The sequence below is a fragment of the Drosophila eugracilis genome, unplaced genomic scaffold (genome assembly GCF_018153835.1).
Source record: "Drosophila eugracilis isolate 14026-0451.02 unplaced genomic scaffold, ASM1815383v1 contig_1828, whole genome shotgun sequence".
Lineage (NCBI taxonomy): Eukaryota > Metazoa > Arthropoda > Insecta > Diptera > Drosophilidae > Drosophila > Drosophila eugracilis.
Window position 1 is genome coordinate 683,762 of NW_024572675.1, and position 21,047 is coordinate 704,808.

Genomic DNA, 21,047 nt, shown 5'->3' on the forward strand with positions numbered 1-21,047 from the left:
TTTGAGTGCAGAGAGTGCGAGACAGCGAGCACACTCACCCACACCTACGTCGTTTCGATCCGCTCACTGGCTAGCCGCTCTCTTCGTTTGGCGCTCTCTCTCGGCTGAATGCGACTCTCAGCGGGTTAGACCTCGCAGACGCTAGCCGTGCGGCTTCATTGCGTTGGAAAACACTGACGAGTCCGGTCTACTTGCTTCTGCGCTGTATAATTTCCAACACTTCGTGGTGGCTAACGGTAGCAAGTCAATCTGAACGAAAGTGAACGTGCGGGCAAAAATAAAATCGGGTTCAAAAATAAAATTGGTGCGCTTGTCAGATCAAAAATAAAAATAAGTGAACAAATTCCGACAGAGATTGAAAGTGCATCGCCAAACAAAAATCACTGCACCTGCTTCCTGAGTGCACCTGTTTCCCAAGTGACGTTGCCCTCCGCAGGCAACACGTACGCACACACACCTTTGGATACGCGAAGCGATGTGCCGTGCATGTGAAGTACATATAACTTAATGCCAGCCAAAGGGCCGTAAAACAAACGAGGCTGAAACAAAAACAGTGCGACCTTGTCTTGTCTTCGCCGGACTTCTTTTCCGCCATCCATCAAAGTCGGGCTGTAAAGTCTGGAGATACGCGCAAATCACATTTGGATAAAACATCTCACTGGCTCGAAGGTAAGCCCCAGTTCGGTGGATATCTGGTCTAGTTTTCGCTGCGGCCCAATATTCACTGTCTTCCTCTAGAAAGTTTTGATTGGTGGACGAGATCTGGTTGGCCGATTGGTTTTCATCTCGCTCCGTCGAAAGTCCAGAATTTTCTCAGCCCACTCTCCTTCTTTTCTCAATCGTCGAATTGCGGCAAGATCTCGGGGCATTTTCGCTGGTCAGAGTTGGTTGAACCCGAAACGGTAACCAACTTGCTGGCAAGTCATTTCCTCCTCCCCGAGGTCATCTGTGGGATTATAATGCAAATACGGAGTTTGTGGACATCATCGTCCGGTTCTTGGCCCCCGACAACTGCACATCCGTAGATCTGCAACTCAACAATTTGCTCAGCATTTTTATGCAAATGCTTCAAATTTCCATCGGGGGCCACACAGGCAGACAAAAGACCTTCCCAGCTATTTTTTGAAAATGCATAAACATTTCATTAATTAGTCAAAGTTGGTCTGTTGCCCGATTATGAGTGCCACTAAGCCTGGGTCTCGAATAGCAATTTGATTTGATGAATATCTCGCCGATTTCGGTGAGAAAACCCGTCTCTTTTGTTTCGAAAACAGATGAATGAAGTCGCTCAGGTCAGCAATGGCGCTCGTTGGGGGATTCCGATTAAGAATATCATAACAACCGTGTTGTTTGGCTAAGGTGCTTCGTAGCCTCCAGCGCCTGGGAATCTTTCTAGTTAAAGCAGTTCTACATAAGAGTCTCGTTGGTAGAGAATATCCGAAGTAACTAAGCTCATACCAACTTCAATGATAGCGGTCTTGTTGTTGCTGGCTTTTGGATCATTTCGCTATTTATATTGAAACCGAATTAATATCCTCTCGTGAAACGAGAGAACTTGATCTGGAACATTGTCTTGCTTCAGACATTGAATAGCACGTTAGTACAACCAAGTGTAACATTGTCTCTGTTGGCTTCTATTTGGCTAATTAAAAATCAGGAAATGCACAAGAACAATGCGCTTCGTGGGATTCGTTGTGCTGCGATCCCATCCTGCGGTTCATGGTTCTACGTGAGGCATATATTGGGTTTTGGGCCTACCTGCTCGTCCGCTACTGTCAAGTGCGGTTTTCTACAGTGTAACGCCCTTTTCGGCATTGGTAGCAGGTATGGTTTCTAAATCCGTGCTTTAGAAACGTTACGTCTGTTGGCTGATAACTGGATAAACGTGACCCTTGAAAGGATATTCGCCTCATTTAGTCTTCGTACTGCACCCACGTACTTAGCAGGGCGTTTTGAAGGGAAGTAGATTGTTGATTAATGGATGGAGGAGAGGGCGCGGAGGAAGTTAAGGGTGGTCTTGCTAAGGGGTAATTTATCTTTAGCCGGAGATCTTGGCTCTTACATTTCAATTTGTTCTTGAAACTTGAAAGATGTTTGTATTATTATTTCGTTAAAAACTCAGGCTTCCATTGAATACATATAACTTGGGTATCCACAAACGATTTCTATAATCCGTTTGGTAATTTATGATGGGCTTTATGGCTTTCGGAAGTTGTTGGCTCCATATACAGTTAGGTATTGTTTCTTCATTAAGCCAAAGACACACCCGCGCAAGCATTGGAAAGACAAAAGCATTTGTCAATCAATAAAAACTGTACAAAATTGGTTATAAAATGGAAAAACTCGAATTTGTCTTACATGACTTTTGTATTTCAGAGGTACTTGCCGTATTGCCGATAGTAACAACAAACTTTAACTACTTAAATTAAGTTATTTCATTCTGAGATCATGCATATCTGCTGCTTGGTAAAACCTTCCTTATAGCCAAACTTGATTTGCAACCTAAAATATTCACAATTCCATCGAACCGGGGTATTTCTGAAGACCTTTTCGCATGGCAACCTCGATTCACGTATTGCGCTAACTTGGCTAAATTACAGCGAAAATCGTACTGAGTCAGCGCCTTTAAAGTGGTAAATTCAATAAACAAGTTCAGCAGCGAAATGGAAAAATAATATACGACTTCTTTATTTTAAATTATGGCACAAAGTCAGCGAAAATGGAAGTTGGCGCTGTTACTCCCGCTGTTGGCTCCCCGTTGATATTTTTGTTGACACTTCGTTTTGTTAACAATTAATTAACAGAAAGCCAAGGTACACACAGCCCCTTCACTGTTTGTTTTCGGTACACCACCTGTGAAATGAAGTGCCGTAAAGCAATTATGACGCCTTACCCACCTGTATCTAGCACTACAGGTTATAGTTCGGAACGATTGGGCTTTGGGGAGTTCGTGCTAAGTGGTTCCTCATCGATTTGGCATTCGGTGAAACCTGTATTAGTCATACGAAGCAGATTTGAAATTCAGATTGATTACTGCGAAATCGGTGCTAGAGAATGTGCTTAGGCTGTTCCTACTGAAGTACCGGAGAAATGCCTTTCCAAATTTCCCTAGACTGCAAACTTCGTTTTTCCTTCATTAAGTTGTACGGACAAGATAACGTTACCTCGTTTTATGGCCAAGATGATTATCTCAAACTTTCTTCCGTCTAAGCGTGGCTTCTACTCTTCGTTTTCTCGCCTTTTCCAGTAGATCGGGTGATCCATTAGGGCCCGTTGGAAGCAGCTTCTGGCCACCTTTCGTTTGGGGCTCATCCCTCGTAAAACTTTCATTCGACCGTAAGTCTAACTGCGAAATGTATCTCGCCAGGGCCATCTTATCGAGTGGGAAACCCTGCTCGGCCTTAACTTTCCACCGCCGGATGGCAACACGTGCCTCCGCTCCGCCCACCTGCGGAAGCGTCAATTCTCACGGCCAAAAGAAGAGCAAGCTTCTCGGCCCGCATTTGTTGCTGCAAAAGCTGGCCCAAACCGCAAAATGCAACCGCAAGTGATTTTGTTGCTCTCGACTTGGCTCTTTCTGCTGTTGTTGCCTAAGTTTCCCAGGTCCCGTCCTGGGACAGGAATTTGTGCCTTGGTCTCGAACTTAATGCACTGTGGGAATGCGGAATGGTGGGACTACAAGTTGATTGCCTCGCTCCTGCTGCCCCTCTGGCCGAAGCAAGTGGACAAGTCGGGATTCATTAACTGCCCCTGCAAATGCAACTTTTACTCGCCTTTAAAACACTCGTATCCCCCGATTCCCAGCTGGCTTCGACTGCCTGGTAATCAATATGCGTGTAGCACCCAGTGGTTGGGGGCAAAAAGGGCTTAGGCCGGAAACTCACCGGATTATAAAAAACGCTGTACTGAGCTGAGCCAAAGAAAAAACCGAAGCGCCTGCTCACTTTGGAGCTCTATTTGGGCGTTATTAATTTCTGTACATCAGTCAGTGCCACGACGGCCAAAGCAAAAACTTGGCACAAAAACGAAGGCCCAAAACCAGAGCAGGGGTAAAAAACTACACACAACTGCATTTCTCGCTCTCCCCTCACTAGCCGTGATAAATCGACCAACTTAAAGGCTGTTACTGCCGCCCCAGCTGGTCACTCGGCTACTGTTGGCGAATGACAAGTTGAGGACTTCTTTTTCGTTGGCCCATCATGCGTTCCAAGGGCTCTGCTGCAGGAAGCTCCAGAGGACCTCTCCCAGGCGACTTAATTGTGCGTTTGCAAATTTGTGTGAGAATCGGTTGGCAACTTTTCTGGCCCTTTGCCCTTCCAGTTCGTCTTTGTGACCGACGTTTCGGCCCCTCCGGACGGTTGCAGTTTACAGTTTTCTGTGATTGCGCCGAGGACCGTTTGATTTGTGCCACTGGACAGAAGTAGTGGAGGTCACTCGAAAAGAGATCAACTTTCCGTCTTCCGTTGCCACGTTGACGATATCAACTGCCAGCCTATGAGCAGCGCCTTGAACCTCGACTTCAAGGGGCTGCTCCACCAATGTAAGTGAATCACCCGCAGTACCATGCCCATGTGAGCGCTTATCATCCATCGGTGCCTTCTGAAATAGGAGCAAGGCCCGCTGCAAATCCATCCCGCGGTCGCGCTGCCCGTAAGATAAGCCATATATCAGAGGGCTCTTAATATAGAGACTGCTTATTATTAAAACAACTTAATCGACACTCCAATAAGCATAACTCTGGAGAGAGAACTGAAGATATATGGAAAATATTAATTGTCCGCGCCGAAGGGGAAGCTTCCCCCGGCTTTCATCGTATTTATGGAGTATGGACGAAAGAGTGGCATCAAAAATAAATATTACAGCCTGTTCCCGCAGCTCATAACTTCATTAGGGCGAGGCGTAGTCTTCCCGGAATTTCGGGCTCTTCAGTTTATTTTAAAGTGGGCGAGATGCAGTTGCATGCCAACATGTTGCTTTTTAAGGCCAAGCATTTATGATTGTTTGGCCTGTTGTGACTGGGAAGGCATTAGCGGGGAATCACTATAAGTGTGGGACTCAAATTTGTGTAGTATTTTTAGCTGATTTATCCGAAACAAATGTGCAATTTGCATGGGGGAATGCCGTTTTGTACGTCTCCCAGCTAAGACAAAAGGCAACCTTGCCTTGGATCACAATCGAAAATTCTACTGGGAAAACTGCCTTTGTGCGGGCTTTGAATGGGGTTGCGTTTCCGAAAAGTCCGCATATAGGTTTGCAAAACATTTTGAACACCCATCCGAACGGGATCTAAAATAAATGGCGCAAAACGACTTTAAATAATTTATTGACAGCCGCAAAAAGCAGAACACAATACCTAAGCGGCTTCCGTGGAAAACTGAAATCGAAATCTCGCTTGCCTTTTGTAATTGTGCAAATCAGCCAAAGGTGGAAAAGTAAAAAGTTAAAAGCAAAAGAAACCCCGCACTCTTGCTTTGAATTTATAATTTCCGTCCAGAACCGAAAGCCTTATGCTTTTTCGGTTTTATTTCGGTTATTTAAAATTTATGAGGCGGCGAACGCTTTCGGTTTGCAGAGCGTTTGAAATATGACAGGATTTCTGCAGATTTATGAATAGTTGCCTTAAAAAAGCAGCGAGCCAAAAATGGAGTGCAATATAAAAAACAGCGCCAGGGGTTAATTATTGCCCACTTGCCCACTTGCCCACTACCAGAATGCGTAATTTTTAAATATTTCAATTAAGTTCAACGATGTGGGATGGCCAGCAGTGCGACTTTCACGCACTTCGATCTGACGGCTTCTGAATGCCCTCCCAAGGCATTTAAGTACAAACCGCTCGGGGAGAGATTGAGGTAATATTAAATAGAATATTTCGAAAAGGTTCCATGGGACATAGGCTAGCGAATAGTCGCCAATTTATTCTCCGAAGCGAACTGTAAACCATTATTTCCACTTTCGTTGCATTGCAACATTCAGTCGAGTGGCGAATAATTCTGTTCTGCGGCACAAATAAATTACATTAATGCGCAATATGAAAAATGCATAATTGATTAATTAATTGAACAACAATTGAGTTTAATTGATTGTCATATCGAGATTTCCCCGCATCGTTTTGTTGTGGTTTTCCCAAACAGCGCGTTGTTTTAACTTATACGAGCCCGAACCAGAGTGTGTGTGCTGCTAGCTTCCGACATGGCCAGGAAGACGCCGGGGGAAGCTGCATTAACGGTTATTGCATCACAAGCTCGCACTAAATACCGGAGCGTCCACTTTCTGCCTTAGTCCCATCGAGTCGGATGCCACCAAGTCATTTTGCAGGCTGCTATTACAGCAAAATTGCCGGGGCCAATCACCTCCTGCAACATGTCCCAGCAGCTGCAGCTGCCAGCAGTACCAACTCGCCGACGGACGCGGGGAAAGCCCACAAAAGCCCAAGGGAAAAGCCGGTCAAAGACCGCCAGTAAGTGCCCCAACCTGGCATCTGTGACTAAGATCTGTCGTCGAATGCGGCTCGTGCTGCAGCGGCTACGTCAAAGCGTGACAAATAGCCGCTGGAGATGGAGATGTTTGCTGTTGCCCCACCCGACGGCCCATACCTAGTCAGAGCTGTACTTAGTCAGAGGTCTAGAGCTAATGACGTGCCGTACCCACAGAAGTCGGCATTGCGCTGATAACTATACTCCGGACGGTCTTTCTGGCCATTTAAATATCATTTCCTATTGACAGTTACCATGGACGTTGAGGATTGGGACTTAGCATGCATCATAAGTCGATTTTAATGGAAGCCTTTCAGATTAAGAGGGCGGAATATAATGGTTACACCGTTTTGATTTCACTGACATAAAGTTTTATTAGTAATTCGATGGTGAAGCTTACCTGAGCTGGTTCTACCTCTGAAGTTGCCTGACATTTAAGTTCCAGGGAATCGCTGCTAACTTGTTGCTCGAACAGCGTTAGATCGGCGTTTACCGTGGAATTAAAGTCACTGATTATCAGCAGAGGCTGTGGTGTTTGCTTAGTAGCACAAGTCGGGCTGAATCCATTAACAGGCCAGTTGGATCTAATTTGGCCAAGTCCGCATTCTGTCCAGCACAAACACATTTCATGGGTAATTTCATTAGTACTTAGCGAGCAAAAATTTAGCTCGTTGCTGTGCTTCCTCTGGGGAATTCGGGAAACCGAAAACAGAAAACCGAAAACCGAAAACCAGTTTAGTTTAATTCGCAGTTCCTCAGAAATTCCGTCTCAGGGAAGATGGCCAAAGCTACCAGCAAGGCTTACGGCCAGAGCTCATTAAAATACTAGAAACTAACTATTTCCCTCGGGCCATTCCCGGCTCCTAGTAATTTATGGCCCTTTGAATAGAATAGTTACATAAAACACATTTTCTGGGGACCAGACACAATCAGCTTCCTGTATAGCGTGGCCCGCAATAAATGGAATGTCTGCGATACAGACTCGCTTACAAAGAATCTGGCCACTCATGCCGACAAATTGTCCAGTTGACAAAATATCGCTTACCAAACACTTTTGTGAGCGGTTCATAAATTTCCCTCGATTTGCCAGTGGAAAAAGGGAAGGAAACCCATTGGTGGATTTCTTTTTGTGGCCAAGGCAGGAAGTGCCCCTAAAGAAATCAAGTGTGAGAACTACTAATTGATAACTTCGGAGGGAAGAATCCGTTGACATCATGGACAGTTGGAAATTTTCAAAAGAAGGGTAGAAATATTGGGTAATCACAATAAAATTAGGAAATAATGGGACCGCGTCCCAAAATGACTTTCTTTTGATTTCTTAAATTATGGATGGGTAGTGGCTTTGTAAATCACCAAAAGATCGATTATGTACAACAAGTAAGGCCGCGTACTAATCTCGTAACTTTACATTATTTCCTTACACCCCTCAGCTGAAAAAGTCAGTGGTTCTTAGAACTCATAGAGCTCCCTGACAGCTCGATCGACCCACACAATTATCGTGGGCGATGCATCAACTTAGGCTCTTACGACTAAGCCCCTTTACCTGAAGAGATAGGCACACCTCTTTTCACACCTTACTTTCGGTTTATTGTCTTTAATAGTAGGCGTTAGCTAGCAACAAAGGTCGCACGATGCGGGCCAAGTGAGTCTCGTTAGCACTCGCTGACCTCTGATCTGGAACATTGCCGGACTAAGGCTTGCGGATAAAGACGGTGTGGATGCTGAGCACCCGCGCATCCAAACCGGAAGCCGCATTCAGATCCAACGAAACTGAAAACTGGAGCAACAAGGAACGTATTTCGGTTGAGCGTCCATGCAAATGGCTCCACAAATCAAAATCAAAGTGGCCGTCGATTTCCCTAAACACGAACCGGATTTCAGAATGCCGGGGAAAAACATTATCAAAACTTCCACATTTTCCTGCCGCACTTTCCACATGTTGTGCACATGCACACAGCTACCTGCTACCTCAAGAGATCTCAGCGCAACAAAGGCAGCTGGGACCTGCCTCATTTTCTCATAGCGAAATTCCCACACTGCACCATCGCTATCTGTAGATATGGATGCGGCGAAGGACTGCAAGTCAGCTGCCGGATCAGCTTCCACTCGCCGTATCAAGTGAATCTCATCACTGGGATGAGAGTTGGCGTGGCCAAAGCATATGTGCGTGGCGAGATTGTTTTGCCGATGTGGCTCAGAACGGCGTTCCCCATGCTGCATGCTGTTTTCTTCTTTCTGCTGATTTTCCCATATGGTTTTTCATAATGCGCACCCAGTGGCAGCTGTCGCGTGGCCCTGGGAAACTGGGCAACTGGGAGACTGGCCAAGGAAGCAGTTGCACGGGTTGCACTTTGCATGCGGACAGCCGTCTGATTGATTAATGTTGTGGGAAATACCGGGAAACTGGAACCACGCAGCTATTAAAAGCTGTCTCCATTCGATTTATGTATAAAAACACTCAACCACCTAGGCTGACTAGGTTTTCAATTTGGTCTTTAAGATTTATTGGAGTTTTGTAAAAATATCCGCCTTTAGTTCAACCTTTTCTTATAGAAACATAAACATGACGAGGAGTGATTTCAAACTTGGTATTTATCTAACGTTTTCGCATTACGTTTCCTTAGCTATCGGACAGACTCATTTAAAAACTTTTCCGACTTGTCCAACGATTCACTAGCTGAGTGTAGTTCTGCCAATTCCCTTTTCGTCACTGGCAAACACAGCTGGCAGCCAATTCTTTCGGGCGGGAAAACTATTCATAAGGTAATTCGAGCTCTGCTCAGCTTAGCAACAGGCAGCTTTCCGGAATGCTCGAAATGCCAAGACAAATAAAAATTAATAGCTAAGATGGCAGAAACGAGTCCGATCCCCTATCCCCTATCCCCCGACCCAGGCCCCTTCCCCATTTTTTGCCCCAGATTTTGCCGCCCTAACTTGGGTTTGCCGGGTTCCTTTGGCGGCTGTTTACCTTTCAGTCGACGCTGTTTCCCTTGTGTGTCGGGGTCTTTGTTGGTTTTGTTCGCGGGCAGGCCACAAATTATATGCAAACCCCTGCACGTCTGTATGTCTCTCCGTAGGTATGTAACCCAGCCACTGTTCACGTTTTGCGTAATGCGACAGCGGTTGAAGCGCTGCCCTGCTTTTAATAGTCTTAAATTCCTGAGCAAATAATTTGACAGCAAATAGTGCCCGATGCCAAAAGGGATTCAGAGAAAAGTGACAGTGAGAGGAGGCCAGGAGCATTTAAGGCATTTGTGTCCTAAACAGGTTTTCGGGACACTCCTGAGGGCCAACAATGCACTTAAGTATCCTAAACTTTAATTAGATAACTTGAAAAGACGCAGAAAAGACGTCGCCCAAGCCCATCTGAAATCAATCTGTCAAATGAGTGGAATCCGTGGCTTGGTGGCAGGCAAACGACACGTTCAACCTGAACTCAATTTGAGGTTCCAAGTTGGAGAACTGTTTCGCCTATTCACTTTTCTAAGAGCCTACGTAGCAGGTGGTTCCGCTCTCCCATTTCCCTATGGCACAACTTACGATTCTCATTACCGTCTAATTGAATTTCCGTACTTCACTTGGCCATATTAATGTTTACATTTCCTGTTTTCCACACGCACCGAACATACCCAAAAAACATCGAGTAGGAAGCAAGGAAACTGAATGCCGGCCTCCATTTCCCCGATCAGAGAAGAACCTTAGTTTGAAGTTAAGGTGTGGTTCGCGGCTGGAAATAGTCAGGAAACGAATAACAGCAGAACACTATGTATGTGTCTTATTAGGACAGCCGATCAGAAACTCCAGGGCTTCGATTGAAGAAACCCTTGAGAGCAGCGCGACTTCATTAAATATTACAACGTCAACGAAAAATCCCAAATGTTATACGAGTATGTATCACTTTGGAGAAAGTGGTGGAAAAAATATGGGGTTGTGGGTTGTAAGGGTGTGGTTGCCAGGCTGTTGCATCCACATCCACCTCACCCCAGTGCCAATTGTTGGTACGTGCAGAAGGACATGTCAATTTGAGGAATTTCCACATTCAGCAGAACGGTAAAGGATGGGCGACAACGTGGGATGTCTCCTGCAGAAGTGGTCCTGCAGCTACGAGGAGTCCAATTATCCCTCCTCTGATTGGTGTGCCAAATGTACAATCAAATCAGCATCCCTCCTCCGAGTCCGCTCCGCACCCGAGTAACTATAGACCACAAGACAACAATTTAAATATATCCAGCATTATTTAGCATAACGATGGAATTTTCTGTTTTTCCTTGCCGGCTACCGGATGTCAAATACATTTCGAACCAGTTCCCGACATGGGGCGATGCAAAAAGCATTGGAGTCGGAGCAGCTATAAATCATATCGAAAAGAATTTATGCGGCAGGCAAATTCCTTGGCTGGAACACGTTTCCACTCAACAAGTTGCTAGCATCCAGCGGAAGTGACTGGAAAACACTTCAGCCGCGCCTCCCATCCACTCCTGTTCTGGCCGCTGCTTAATGATTGGGAAGTGCTTCTTTCAATTGCACTTCCTGTTTGCTGAGACTGGGATGCACGCCAGTGCGAATGAGTTGCTGGCTTGTCTTAAAACCAGAACCCGATGTCAATCGGGTGGGGTTGAATGAGGGTCTAGCATTGACAAGATACTCGAGGTTAGCCGAGGGTTTCAAACAATTTTTAAAGCTGCCTAAGGGTATGCAGCGTTTTATTACAAATTTCGAAGTCATCTTACATTTTCACAGTTGATATTGCAGCAATTTAATAACTAATATAATTAATTCCCTCAAAGCCAAATAATTGTGAAACTAAAACTGCGAGCGCGAAAATTCATAATTTACTACCGTAAAAAGACATAACTTATGCCAAAAAAAGTATGCAATTATTAGCGGAGCCCTAAATCTTCTGTTCTACGCCCTCCTCCACACATCGCATATGCTGCGGAGTGCTACCTGAATTTATGAGAGCCGAAAACTTTTCGCTGTAAAGTATGCAACGGCGAATCGGACGTGCCTCCTTAGACGTGTGTGTGTAGATGGTGCATGGGTGAGGTGGCCCAACTCCACACGCTCCTGTGGGTGTGTGCCAATGCCCGACTCATGCATTCGATTCAATTTCATAGTTGATTCTCTCACCTACGCAAAATTTACGACACTTTTAAAATGTGCAATTTATGAACGGAAGGAGCAGGGCTTCGCCTGTGTTCGTGCAGCTTCTTCCACCCTGCCCTTAAAAACAGGCAAAATTGCTGTGCTGAAATTGTAATTTGGGCATTGTTTAAGTTGCCTTTCGGTTTCATTCTAAAATGACTTACAAAGGCACGACTAACGAAGTTTGCCCAGCAAACAATGGAGCTTCTGTGAAGCAATTCTTTCAGGAAGGACTCTGTTTTAATGCATAAGCATAACTGGAGGATCTGAAGCTGGAGTTTTGTAACAATTTCTGAGCTTGGACTTCATGAAGACTGAGTGTGTGTGGCAGCGAATGACCCATATGAGTATCGATCTGGCTATAAATTTCATTTGGCATTCGGAGAGCCGCTATGTATGCAAATTATGAGGTGACAGAAACGCAGCAAATGCAGCATCCAAATGTCATTGGTGTTAGTTGACCACAAATTTTTAACACTTTCGCTGGTTGCGCCATGGAATGGGTGTTGGAAAATTGGATGCCCAAAAGTATGCTCTAAATAATTGGAAATTATTTCTGCTGTCATCGCCGACATGTGAGGCTGTCATTTAACCACCCACTTCCGCCCATTGTTGCGTGCTTAGGTGTGTGGGACTGCCGGTGTGTGTGTGTGTTTTGTGTTTTTGTGTGGAGCTTTGACATGGCGACAACATCTACGCATCCCTGGGTCCTTGAACAAATGCTGTTCCCGCTGGGCACTGCAGTTACCTCTCACTTTATGCTTACATAATTTCCAAAACATAATTTCCAGTACGCTTATGGAGGGGCTTGCTGGCATGTTAATCTACCGGCTCTTGTTTTGCATAATAACTGGCGGGTAGTTGGGAACCTGCATTCTCCAAAGGGCGCCGCTTAAATATGCTAAAAATGGCGCTCCAGGCTGAGCATGCTGATGCTAGAAAACTCGGAAAATTATGAAACAAATTCGACAGGGCTGGCGGGGCAGTTAGGACAAATACTTAATTCAATAATGGTGTAGGTGCTTAACAAGCTCAATGAGCTACTTTAAAAATTGCATTGCAAATGAAGTTTATTGGGGAATACGTGGCCGAAAGACTTGGCTAACGTTTTGAGACCTTAGATATTAGCATGGCAGAAAGATACATTTTTGCACAGTGCGGACCTGTATGAGGGAAGTTTGATTCGCTGCATCGCGATAACTTGCAGCCACAGCTGGTCTTTGTTGTGCGCGCTACTCTTAATTTCGCTTCATGCTCGACTGGCGCACTTTTGCCCTTTTGACTCTATTTTGAGCGGCAGCCTTGGTGCCAGGAGCCCTTGCAGTATCCAGCATCCAACAGGCTGCATCCCTGCATTCTGCCCCTGCTTTTCGCAGTCTGCGTTCCGCATTTAGCTTCTCTTAAGGCCAGAGCCAGTTCTTGGTTTCTCGACTAACATTTTAATGAGGAGCGCCTGGCCTGATATAATGCGTTTTGAAGGCTTTTTATGTTCAAAAAGAAACAAAAGACGTGGAGGCAGCAGCATAAGTGAAACAAAACCGAACCGAGCAGTTCGCCAATTAACAGGCGCGAGGAGTTGTTTCCGGAAATTAACCCCTTTGGCCCCGTAATGCGCCCGAAACGGCGAAAAGTTGATTAAAAGAGGAATTTAATTTGGATATTGTTTGACTTTTTGCGCCACCGCGGCTATGGCGCCTCACTGTGCAACACTTTTTAATGGCTTAAAAAAGAATGGGCGGCTAAGCGGCTTACAAGGGCGGCGGGCGGCGGGCGGCAACCAATAAAAAATGGTTAAGGGGGCTCAAAGCCACCGAAGATAAATAAATACCCCGATTAAGCATTGCATTATAAATGTTAGTGAGACAGAGAGTTTTTCAGCAAGTTTTTTCTGCCACTTTTTGTGGCTTTAATTTTACGGCCACATTGCGAGAATAGTTTATCCTTTTTTGCCGTAGTTGTTTGTATTAATTAGCACGGCTCGCTACGGAGCTTATTTTATGTTTATGGGTGGGTTGTTTCGACTATTATTTCAGTTGACGCCTTTCGGTCCAAGAAAAGCTACGGAACTTTTCAGAATTTTCCAGCTTCACCATTTAACTTAGTGGTTACTTAGCGGTTTTCCATAAAGCTATTAACTCACCATTACCGAGGTCTGAAGTAAAAATAGAGCCAGGCTGGGCATAAATTAACCGTAAAGCGAAACACCGAAAATCACTCAACTAAGAATACGCAAAGTAAATGAAAAAAGAAAATCTCTGGAAACGCTTCGGTGGGTATCGAGGCAAAATAAGCTAGAACAATGAATCCAAAAGTGGGTCCATCTACGAGGCCCTCTCGCTTAACCATTCCCCACCAAACTGTTAACTTTATCGACTTTTGCAAGTCAATTTCATCAATTAAATTGAAGAAAAAACGCAAATGCGATTTATTATCGACAACGCGGCCCCTCCCTGCCACATGGCAGAGGCATTAAATATGCACGTAGGCACACATATGTAAGAGCAACATATGATTCGAAAGGGTTTTTTAAATATTGACTTCTGTCATTTTGCAGTCACAGTCAAACAGACTCACGCTTACATACTGGTTTGATTTCATTTACATCACATTTATTTGCATGAACCTATTTATTTCCATCAGACTCGACCGCATTTAAATGAGCCACTATGACTGCACATAATTAACAGTGGAAAGGTGAAAGTCTATCAGAATTTAATAGCATAATACATTGCAGTCACATAATCCCATATTGCAGATATTTGTCACACAGATATATACAAATCATCTGCCATGCCGCCCTTGCTCGCCCTTTGGAGAGTGTTTTGTCTGCCATTTTTCATCTCCTGCGCAATTTTGGTCTTCGGCAGTCTGACAATGGAACCGATGGCGTCGGAGACGATGGCCACATTTGGGTAATGCGTTGGGGCTGTCGTCTTGGCTGGAGCTCCTGCCACCCAACCTCTCGGGCTGCTTCTTTGATTAGTAAAGAAAACGTAACTTGGCAGTCAAATCTCATCGGCCGTCAGGTCAGCCAAGTTATTCGGAAGATTCTGGACACTTAAAGTGTGCCTTTTCGCACTTAAAGCATCTTTCCTTGTTCTTTGGACAAAGTGTTTTCAGACCCTTTGACGGACTTTATTCTCGGTCCCTTTTTCTAGTCTGGTGGCCATGAAAGTATTTTCTGGCCCCCCACCCTGCCGGGGAAATTCAATCAATAATCCTTTGGTCGTTTGCCTCTCGAATGTGTGAAAGTGATAAAGGAACGGCCCTCCTCTGATAAAGTTTCAAATATGAATCGGTAAACACAAAGTTTGCGCTTTTCAGCAACAAGTTCAAGGACATTCGTTCCATGCTGAATGTCACGGATGCACACTTTATGGCTCTTGAAGCTGGAAATCCTTGGCGGAAGGGGCAGTTGGATATGGATACGTGAGCCATGGCTCTCAGCGTAATATATGATCCCCATCTGTTGATATCTGCATATCAGGCAGTGCTTGAGCCGAAAATCAATCTGGGAAATGCTAAAATTTCTTTTGCTGCGAAAGCTGGAAAACTTTTCAGTCGAGAGTGATGCTGTCATCTCCTTGGGGGAAACGTTCACGACTTCCGTGCCGAGAAGTTGAAATTAAAACATTCCTCGCAAGTTCTGGGCATCTTTCAGCTTCCGACTCCCGTCTGCAGCTGTTTTTTTATTGCCTCTTTTGTTTCTTGCCAGCAGTTGTAGGTTCAGCCATGTCTGTCTGGCAGTTACTTACTGCTCCGTCTCGCTCTGTGTCTCCTGCGACTCTGTATTGCCCCGTGGAATTTATGTGACTTTTCTGGCTCCTTTGGCCCTGGGGCGGGATGAGTGGGTGTGGGTGTGGGTGGGTCAGCATCGATGGCATAATTGGAAAAGTTTAGGACACAGTATCTCTGTTGAAACTAGGGCTAAGCAGCTCAATAAGAGGTCAAATCTAGTTGTTTCGTTCTGATGGCCATAAGTCTTTGCCTAATATCGGCTTAACTTACCTCGTCCCTTCCATTTGGCACCTCAAACGAGATCCTATTAGCATTTTCCATCCTACCAGGGACCCGCTTTCCTCCCATACCATTTCATACCATCCACTCTCTTTCTTCCTATGTGCCGTGTCCAGAGGGACGGACAATTTTATGCGAGTTTCCAATTCAATTTCGCATTAAATATACTTTCTGTCACTTTTTCTCATCTTCAATTTCAAACATTTTATTCGATTTACGTTTATTTATCTGTTGGTTCTTCCAAGTTCTGAATTAATTTTCTTGAATCGCATGAGCAAATCAGATGAGCAAAGAGCTACCCACTGAACCCAATTCCGTTTATCGCTCAGAACGCCTTAAGAGTGGTTGCTCAGATTTTACAGAAAACTCCTAACCCAGAGGGGGGAAGTACATATTTTCATTTCGGTAGTTAAGTTGCTGAACGAGAACGTTCTTAAATGTGGATTCTATTGGATTCCATAAACCCAATATGGATTTAAATTTCCCAAGAGCACGCTCGAGTGTTGCCTAAAAGTGTCTTCTGGCAAGTAATGTAGTTCTATGGCATTTTCCCAGTATTTGCGACTAGGATGAGTTGGCGGGTTCAAACTCGCAATGACCCGAGCTCCAACTTGGCGTGAAACTCTGCAACATTAGCCGCTAATTGCGGGAACAGCAGACGTCAGCACTTAAGCCCCTCGTCCCCGATCCCCCGCAGTCGCAACTCCGACGCAATTCCCTGTTTGCATTGCTCCAGAGCTCGTTGAAATTTTATGCTGGTTCTCCACGGTTCACTTTCTCCGGAGTCGGCGACTTGCATTCCCGTTCAAATTAATAGTGTGAGGCTCCGCAACCATCGCTCCCATTTCCCAAAGTTTTCACATTTCAATCATTATATTAATGCAAATTATTGGGGGCAGAGAATGCTCGCCATATGCTTGGACAGCAGTGGAAACGAGAGGCCCACTCTGATACACAGAGAAGTACACACATGCGGGAATGTGTGGGGAGATGGTGAGAGCTCTGAGGGGATTGAATAACCGGATGTTGGGCTGCGGCGATCCCACCAACTTCCGCTTGCAATCGCCTCACAAAGCGGCACGCCTCGAATGAATCTCAATGCCTGGCTGGTTCTGGATCCATGAACATAGGGGAAGTCGTGGAACATTAGTGGGGTCGGGGCCTAGGTACGGCTTTCAATCAAACGTCAGCCGGCGATTTTCCCCGATTCACGGCCCATTTCGTCCATTCATGGCTCATTGTCACCGCCGTGAAGGGTGCAGCGATGTGGGGCTGCAACAGTGAGAACCCTTTATTAATTTCAATGCATCATCCCTCGATAGCGCCCCCTGACCCCTTCCCCCGCTTCAAGAGATGCTTTTGCTGAGGACACTCCTCAATATCTGCCCCTTCATTTACATGCTTCAATGAGTGCTGGCAGCTGCCTGGAAGTGGCTGCATTCATCGGGGCTATATGTGCGCATACTTAGGGGTACTGAAAGGCAATGTGCGAGGCCGCCCAATAGGGCCCCCATGTTTGCCTACACAGAGCTTAAATATTACCCGCCACACCAGCTTCCTAGTAGGCTCAAAGTTGTCCTGCGGATGTACATCAACTATTCCCCTGCCGGGAATACTTTCGGCAAAAGTGACTGGCCCCTAATCTCGGTACACTCTCAAATAATTATCGACCTCTTTTCGACTTGCGTGGCTTATATCTCGAAAGAGGTTGAGGAAAATCGTATCTTGTTTCGAAAAAAGGGAGTACAATTTTTTTAATGTGTACCCTCTTTTACAACAAACCGGATGTGGCCACTTCATTTAGAGCAGCAAGTGCTCTTAGAGTTTTCCAGGAAGCATTCATAATGAATAAGACAGAGGTTGGGGCATCCGCAGATCGTATGACTAACCCGCATTCTGTTTTCCCACTTCCCTTTCAGATGCTGAAGCACGTGCAAATCTCGCCGCTGCGAAATCGCTCCGATTCGGTCTCCCTTCGCTCCTCCAGCCACGCCTCCTCGTGCGCCAGCTCCATGTGTGGCAGCCCGGAGCCGCCTACGGAACTGCAAAGGACTCCATCGAGGGCCTCGAGCTACTCCAGCCTGAACGAGCAGCTGCCACAGGTGAGTCCCACTGGGGAAAGCTTACTGAAAGGCCCAACTCATGCGAAATTTCCCTCCAACAGACCACCATCAAGGTGTACACAAACTGCCTGAAGATCGACATCGAGTACAAGACCCTCGGGATTCAGTGGGACACCACCAGCAAGGAGGTGATTGGCCAGCTGCTAAGGCGGTAAGCAAATTGTTTTATTCTCATTTTTCGACGGGGCTTAATTCGATTTGCATTTGTTTACAGCCTCAAGATGCGCCACCGCGACCCTCGGCTATTCTACCTGTCAATGGAGGTGGCGGTGCGCCGTGCCGGGGTCAAGACCATCCTGGTCCTGGACGACGACACCCGGCCGGCCATCATGCAGGCCTGCCACCCGAAGGGCGAGTCACGCTTCTGCCTGCAACTGAAGCCGGGCGGCCTTATACGCGTCCACACCTCCGCCCTGCAGCCCAGCTCCCAGTACAAGTCGCTGGTCATCAGCGAAGAGACTACCAGCGACGAGTTGCTGCACCTGCTCCTGGGCTGCTACAGCTCACCCGAGCCCGTCGAGAGTTTCTCGCTCTACGAGGTGTGTCCCGGCCAGGAGTGCCAGCGGAAGCTGCACCCTGACGACTTGCCACTTCGAACCCAGATGGAGCGGATGAAGCGGGGCGAGGGCTGTCATTTCCTAGTGCGCCGGACGCCCAACTACGCCCGCCGCCGCCAACTGTTGGCCAACCTGAACGAGGCCATTGGCCAGGCCGCAGAGGCGACGGAGGATGCCACAAGTCTGCTGGAGCTCTCCCTGGAATCGGATCTGTCGCTCTCCGAGGATCTGCGGAGCTGCAGTAGCCGGGACAGCAGCGAGGATGCTGATGACGGGGATGAGGACGAGTGTGCCAGCAGTTCTGGCTCCTCGGACAATTCCACGGAGTGTGCTCTGCGCAGGGATTTCTACCAGACCACGCCTGCAGTGCCTGTCGCCCCCCAGTTGGCGGTGTCCGTGTCACCCGCTAGGGTCTACAGTCCGGTGTACAACATACGTGAGATCCGCACCGCCTCGCACTCGTTCTCCTCACTGGGCAAGGACAAGAAACTCCTGGACATTCACATGAACGCCCGCTTTGCGTCCGCCGGAGTCTATGGAAGACTGATGCCGGTGGCAGAGACCGAGTCCCAGAACCTGGATGGCAATCCCAGCACCAAACTCACAGCGGAGGTCGTCAACAACAATCCGGCCAAGGGACTGGGCCACTTCGTCTACCTGTAGCGAAGCAATTAGTCAGGAGTATGTACATAGGCAGGAGTACGCCGGTGGATCGACACAGAAGCCCCAAAACGAGTACCGTTTGGACCAAAGATGCATTTATAGGATTAGCTTAAGAGTGGGAAATGTAAATAGAAAGTGCACCTACGAATTAGATACTTTAAGATTAGTTAGGACTAGCCTAGTTTCTCCCACGCTACCAAGATACTTTAATGTAAAAGTAATGCAAAGAAACCAACTGCTAACAATCCCAAATCAAAGGAGTCTATAGCTTAACGCCTTAGTCGAAAACTAAAGCTTCGATAATAGTAAGAATCTGGACAGCTTGTGGCTGGCATTCGTGTATGAACCAAAAGATATTGTAATAATAAGAGCTAATTGTGTAACACCGAACTGGGACTTTGTTAATATCAATGGAGGCGCTTTAAGGATGCGAAGGGGCACTTACCCGGATTACGTCGGGTGTGGCGCGTTCTCCTGTGCATTTTAATTGTATTTAAATCAAGTTAAACACGTGGAAGCGACGCCAAATGGCCATATAAATAGGCCGCAATTAAGGCGTCCAGCCACGCAATTTGTGTTTCGGCGAATGGTCGGGTCCGGATTTTCGCCCTGTGTCTCCGTTCCGTGCCGGCTTACGGTGAATGATTTATGCGGCGTATGCGTAATTTTCAGAGCAATAAGCTTTTCTCTTTTAAATGAGCTTACCTTACATAATGATCGAGGGATTTTAACGTGAAAAGACTTCGAGAGGCGTCGGCTGGAACTGCACTCCCACTTCTGGAGGTGGCCTTCGGCGGGGCGAGCTGGTGCGAGTCCCTTTTTGCAAATTCATTAAGAACGGGTTGCTTTCGGGTCAAATTAAAAATCAACAAATTTCCCAATCAAATCCAGTTGGCAGAATCCTAAAATAATAGCTGCGCCCTGGGACGAGAAGATCCGACGAGAACGCTAAAAAGGGTTATGCTAGCCAGTTTCGCCAGAGTTTGTTTTGTTTTCGTCTGCTCATTTAGCAGAACTTTAAATCTCAGATTCGTACCCAAATTGAGTTGCGAAACTCATGAAAAATGCAAACTCAGTCGAGTCGGAAGGCCCTCGCCGCGGCTGTGCGAACGGAAGCGGAAATGCTAAACAGGCTGCTCTGCTCTGCTGGCCGGCGTAATAACTTAAGCACTTTATAAGTCGAATTTAAAATTTTCTGAGTAGAATCAGTTTTTGCCTCGGCCCTCTGCCTCGTTGCGGACTGCAGGCACCAGGCAAGACTGCAGTGCCTGCACTTAAGTTCCGGCAAAACTTCAGTGGCTGTTGCATTCGAGATAACTGTCTGTCATTCGGGGGCCGGGTATTTAGATTTCCAGCCGGAGAGTGTGTGTGGGCCATCTGTGCACTCATAAGTACGAACACATACGAAAAGTGGCCAGGCAACATATGATTTACTGTCGTTTTCCTGGGAGCCTGGTCGTTTCCCAGTATAGGCAGTGAAGCTGTTCCTTGGCTTCAGACCGACAACTAGGATCAAGCATCCCCCACCCCTGCTTGAACTTTTCCCAGTTAAAAAATGAAAGAAAATTTGAAAATAAAAATGCCTTACCAGGCGACCAGCACTGGACAGCAGAAGGACCCATAGGGATTGGCAGATACATTTTGTGCTCAGTCCAGCCAGCAGGCCGAGATGCAATCGCTCTTGGCCAGCAGCGAAATGGAAAGTTTCTGCCTGCAAGTTTTATTTGTCTTTTGCATTACACTCAATGTACTTCATTCAAATTAATTTCGAGAGCACACACACAGATCCGGCCCAAGTTTGGCCCTGCTGTCGGCAGTTGCCCAATCCCAAGTTGCTCCCCCGATCCAATGCCACTTGTTGGGGAAACTTGGCACCTAACTTTCGCAGGGTCTGCCCATGGCTGAGTGCGAACTTGCCTAAATGGCTGGGATATGCGCAAAGTTTGTGTTTGTGCAAGACCGAAACCCGAGCCAGAGCTGAATAAAAATAGCGTGTTCCTGGCCACAGCCGCTTGTCTAATCACCCACGCAACAGAAACTCACACAAAGCCGAATCAAAGTTGCATCCT

The 21,047-nt window shown here is 46.5% G+C and overlaps 1 protein-coding gene across 1 annotated transcript; it reads left to right on the top strand.

Annotated features, from left to right (window-relative positions):
* The first annotated feature begins 173 nt into the window (after nt 1–173).
* LOC108102507 lies at nt 174–19,368 on the top strand. Its single transcript, XM_017207533.2, has 4 exons — nt 174–669; nt 17,555–17,737; nt 17,800–17,909; nt 17,973–19,368. Exons 2-4 carry the CDS (start codon nt 17,555–17,557, stop codon nt 18,976–18,978), a joined length of 1,299 nt encoding a protein of 432 aa, XP_017063022.1. The 5' UTR covers nt 174–669; the 3' UTR covers nt 18,979–19,368.
* The last annotated feature ends 1,679 nt before the right edge of the window (nt 19,369–21,047 follow it).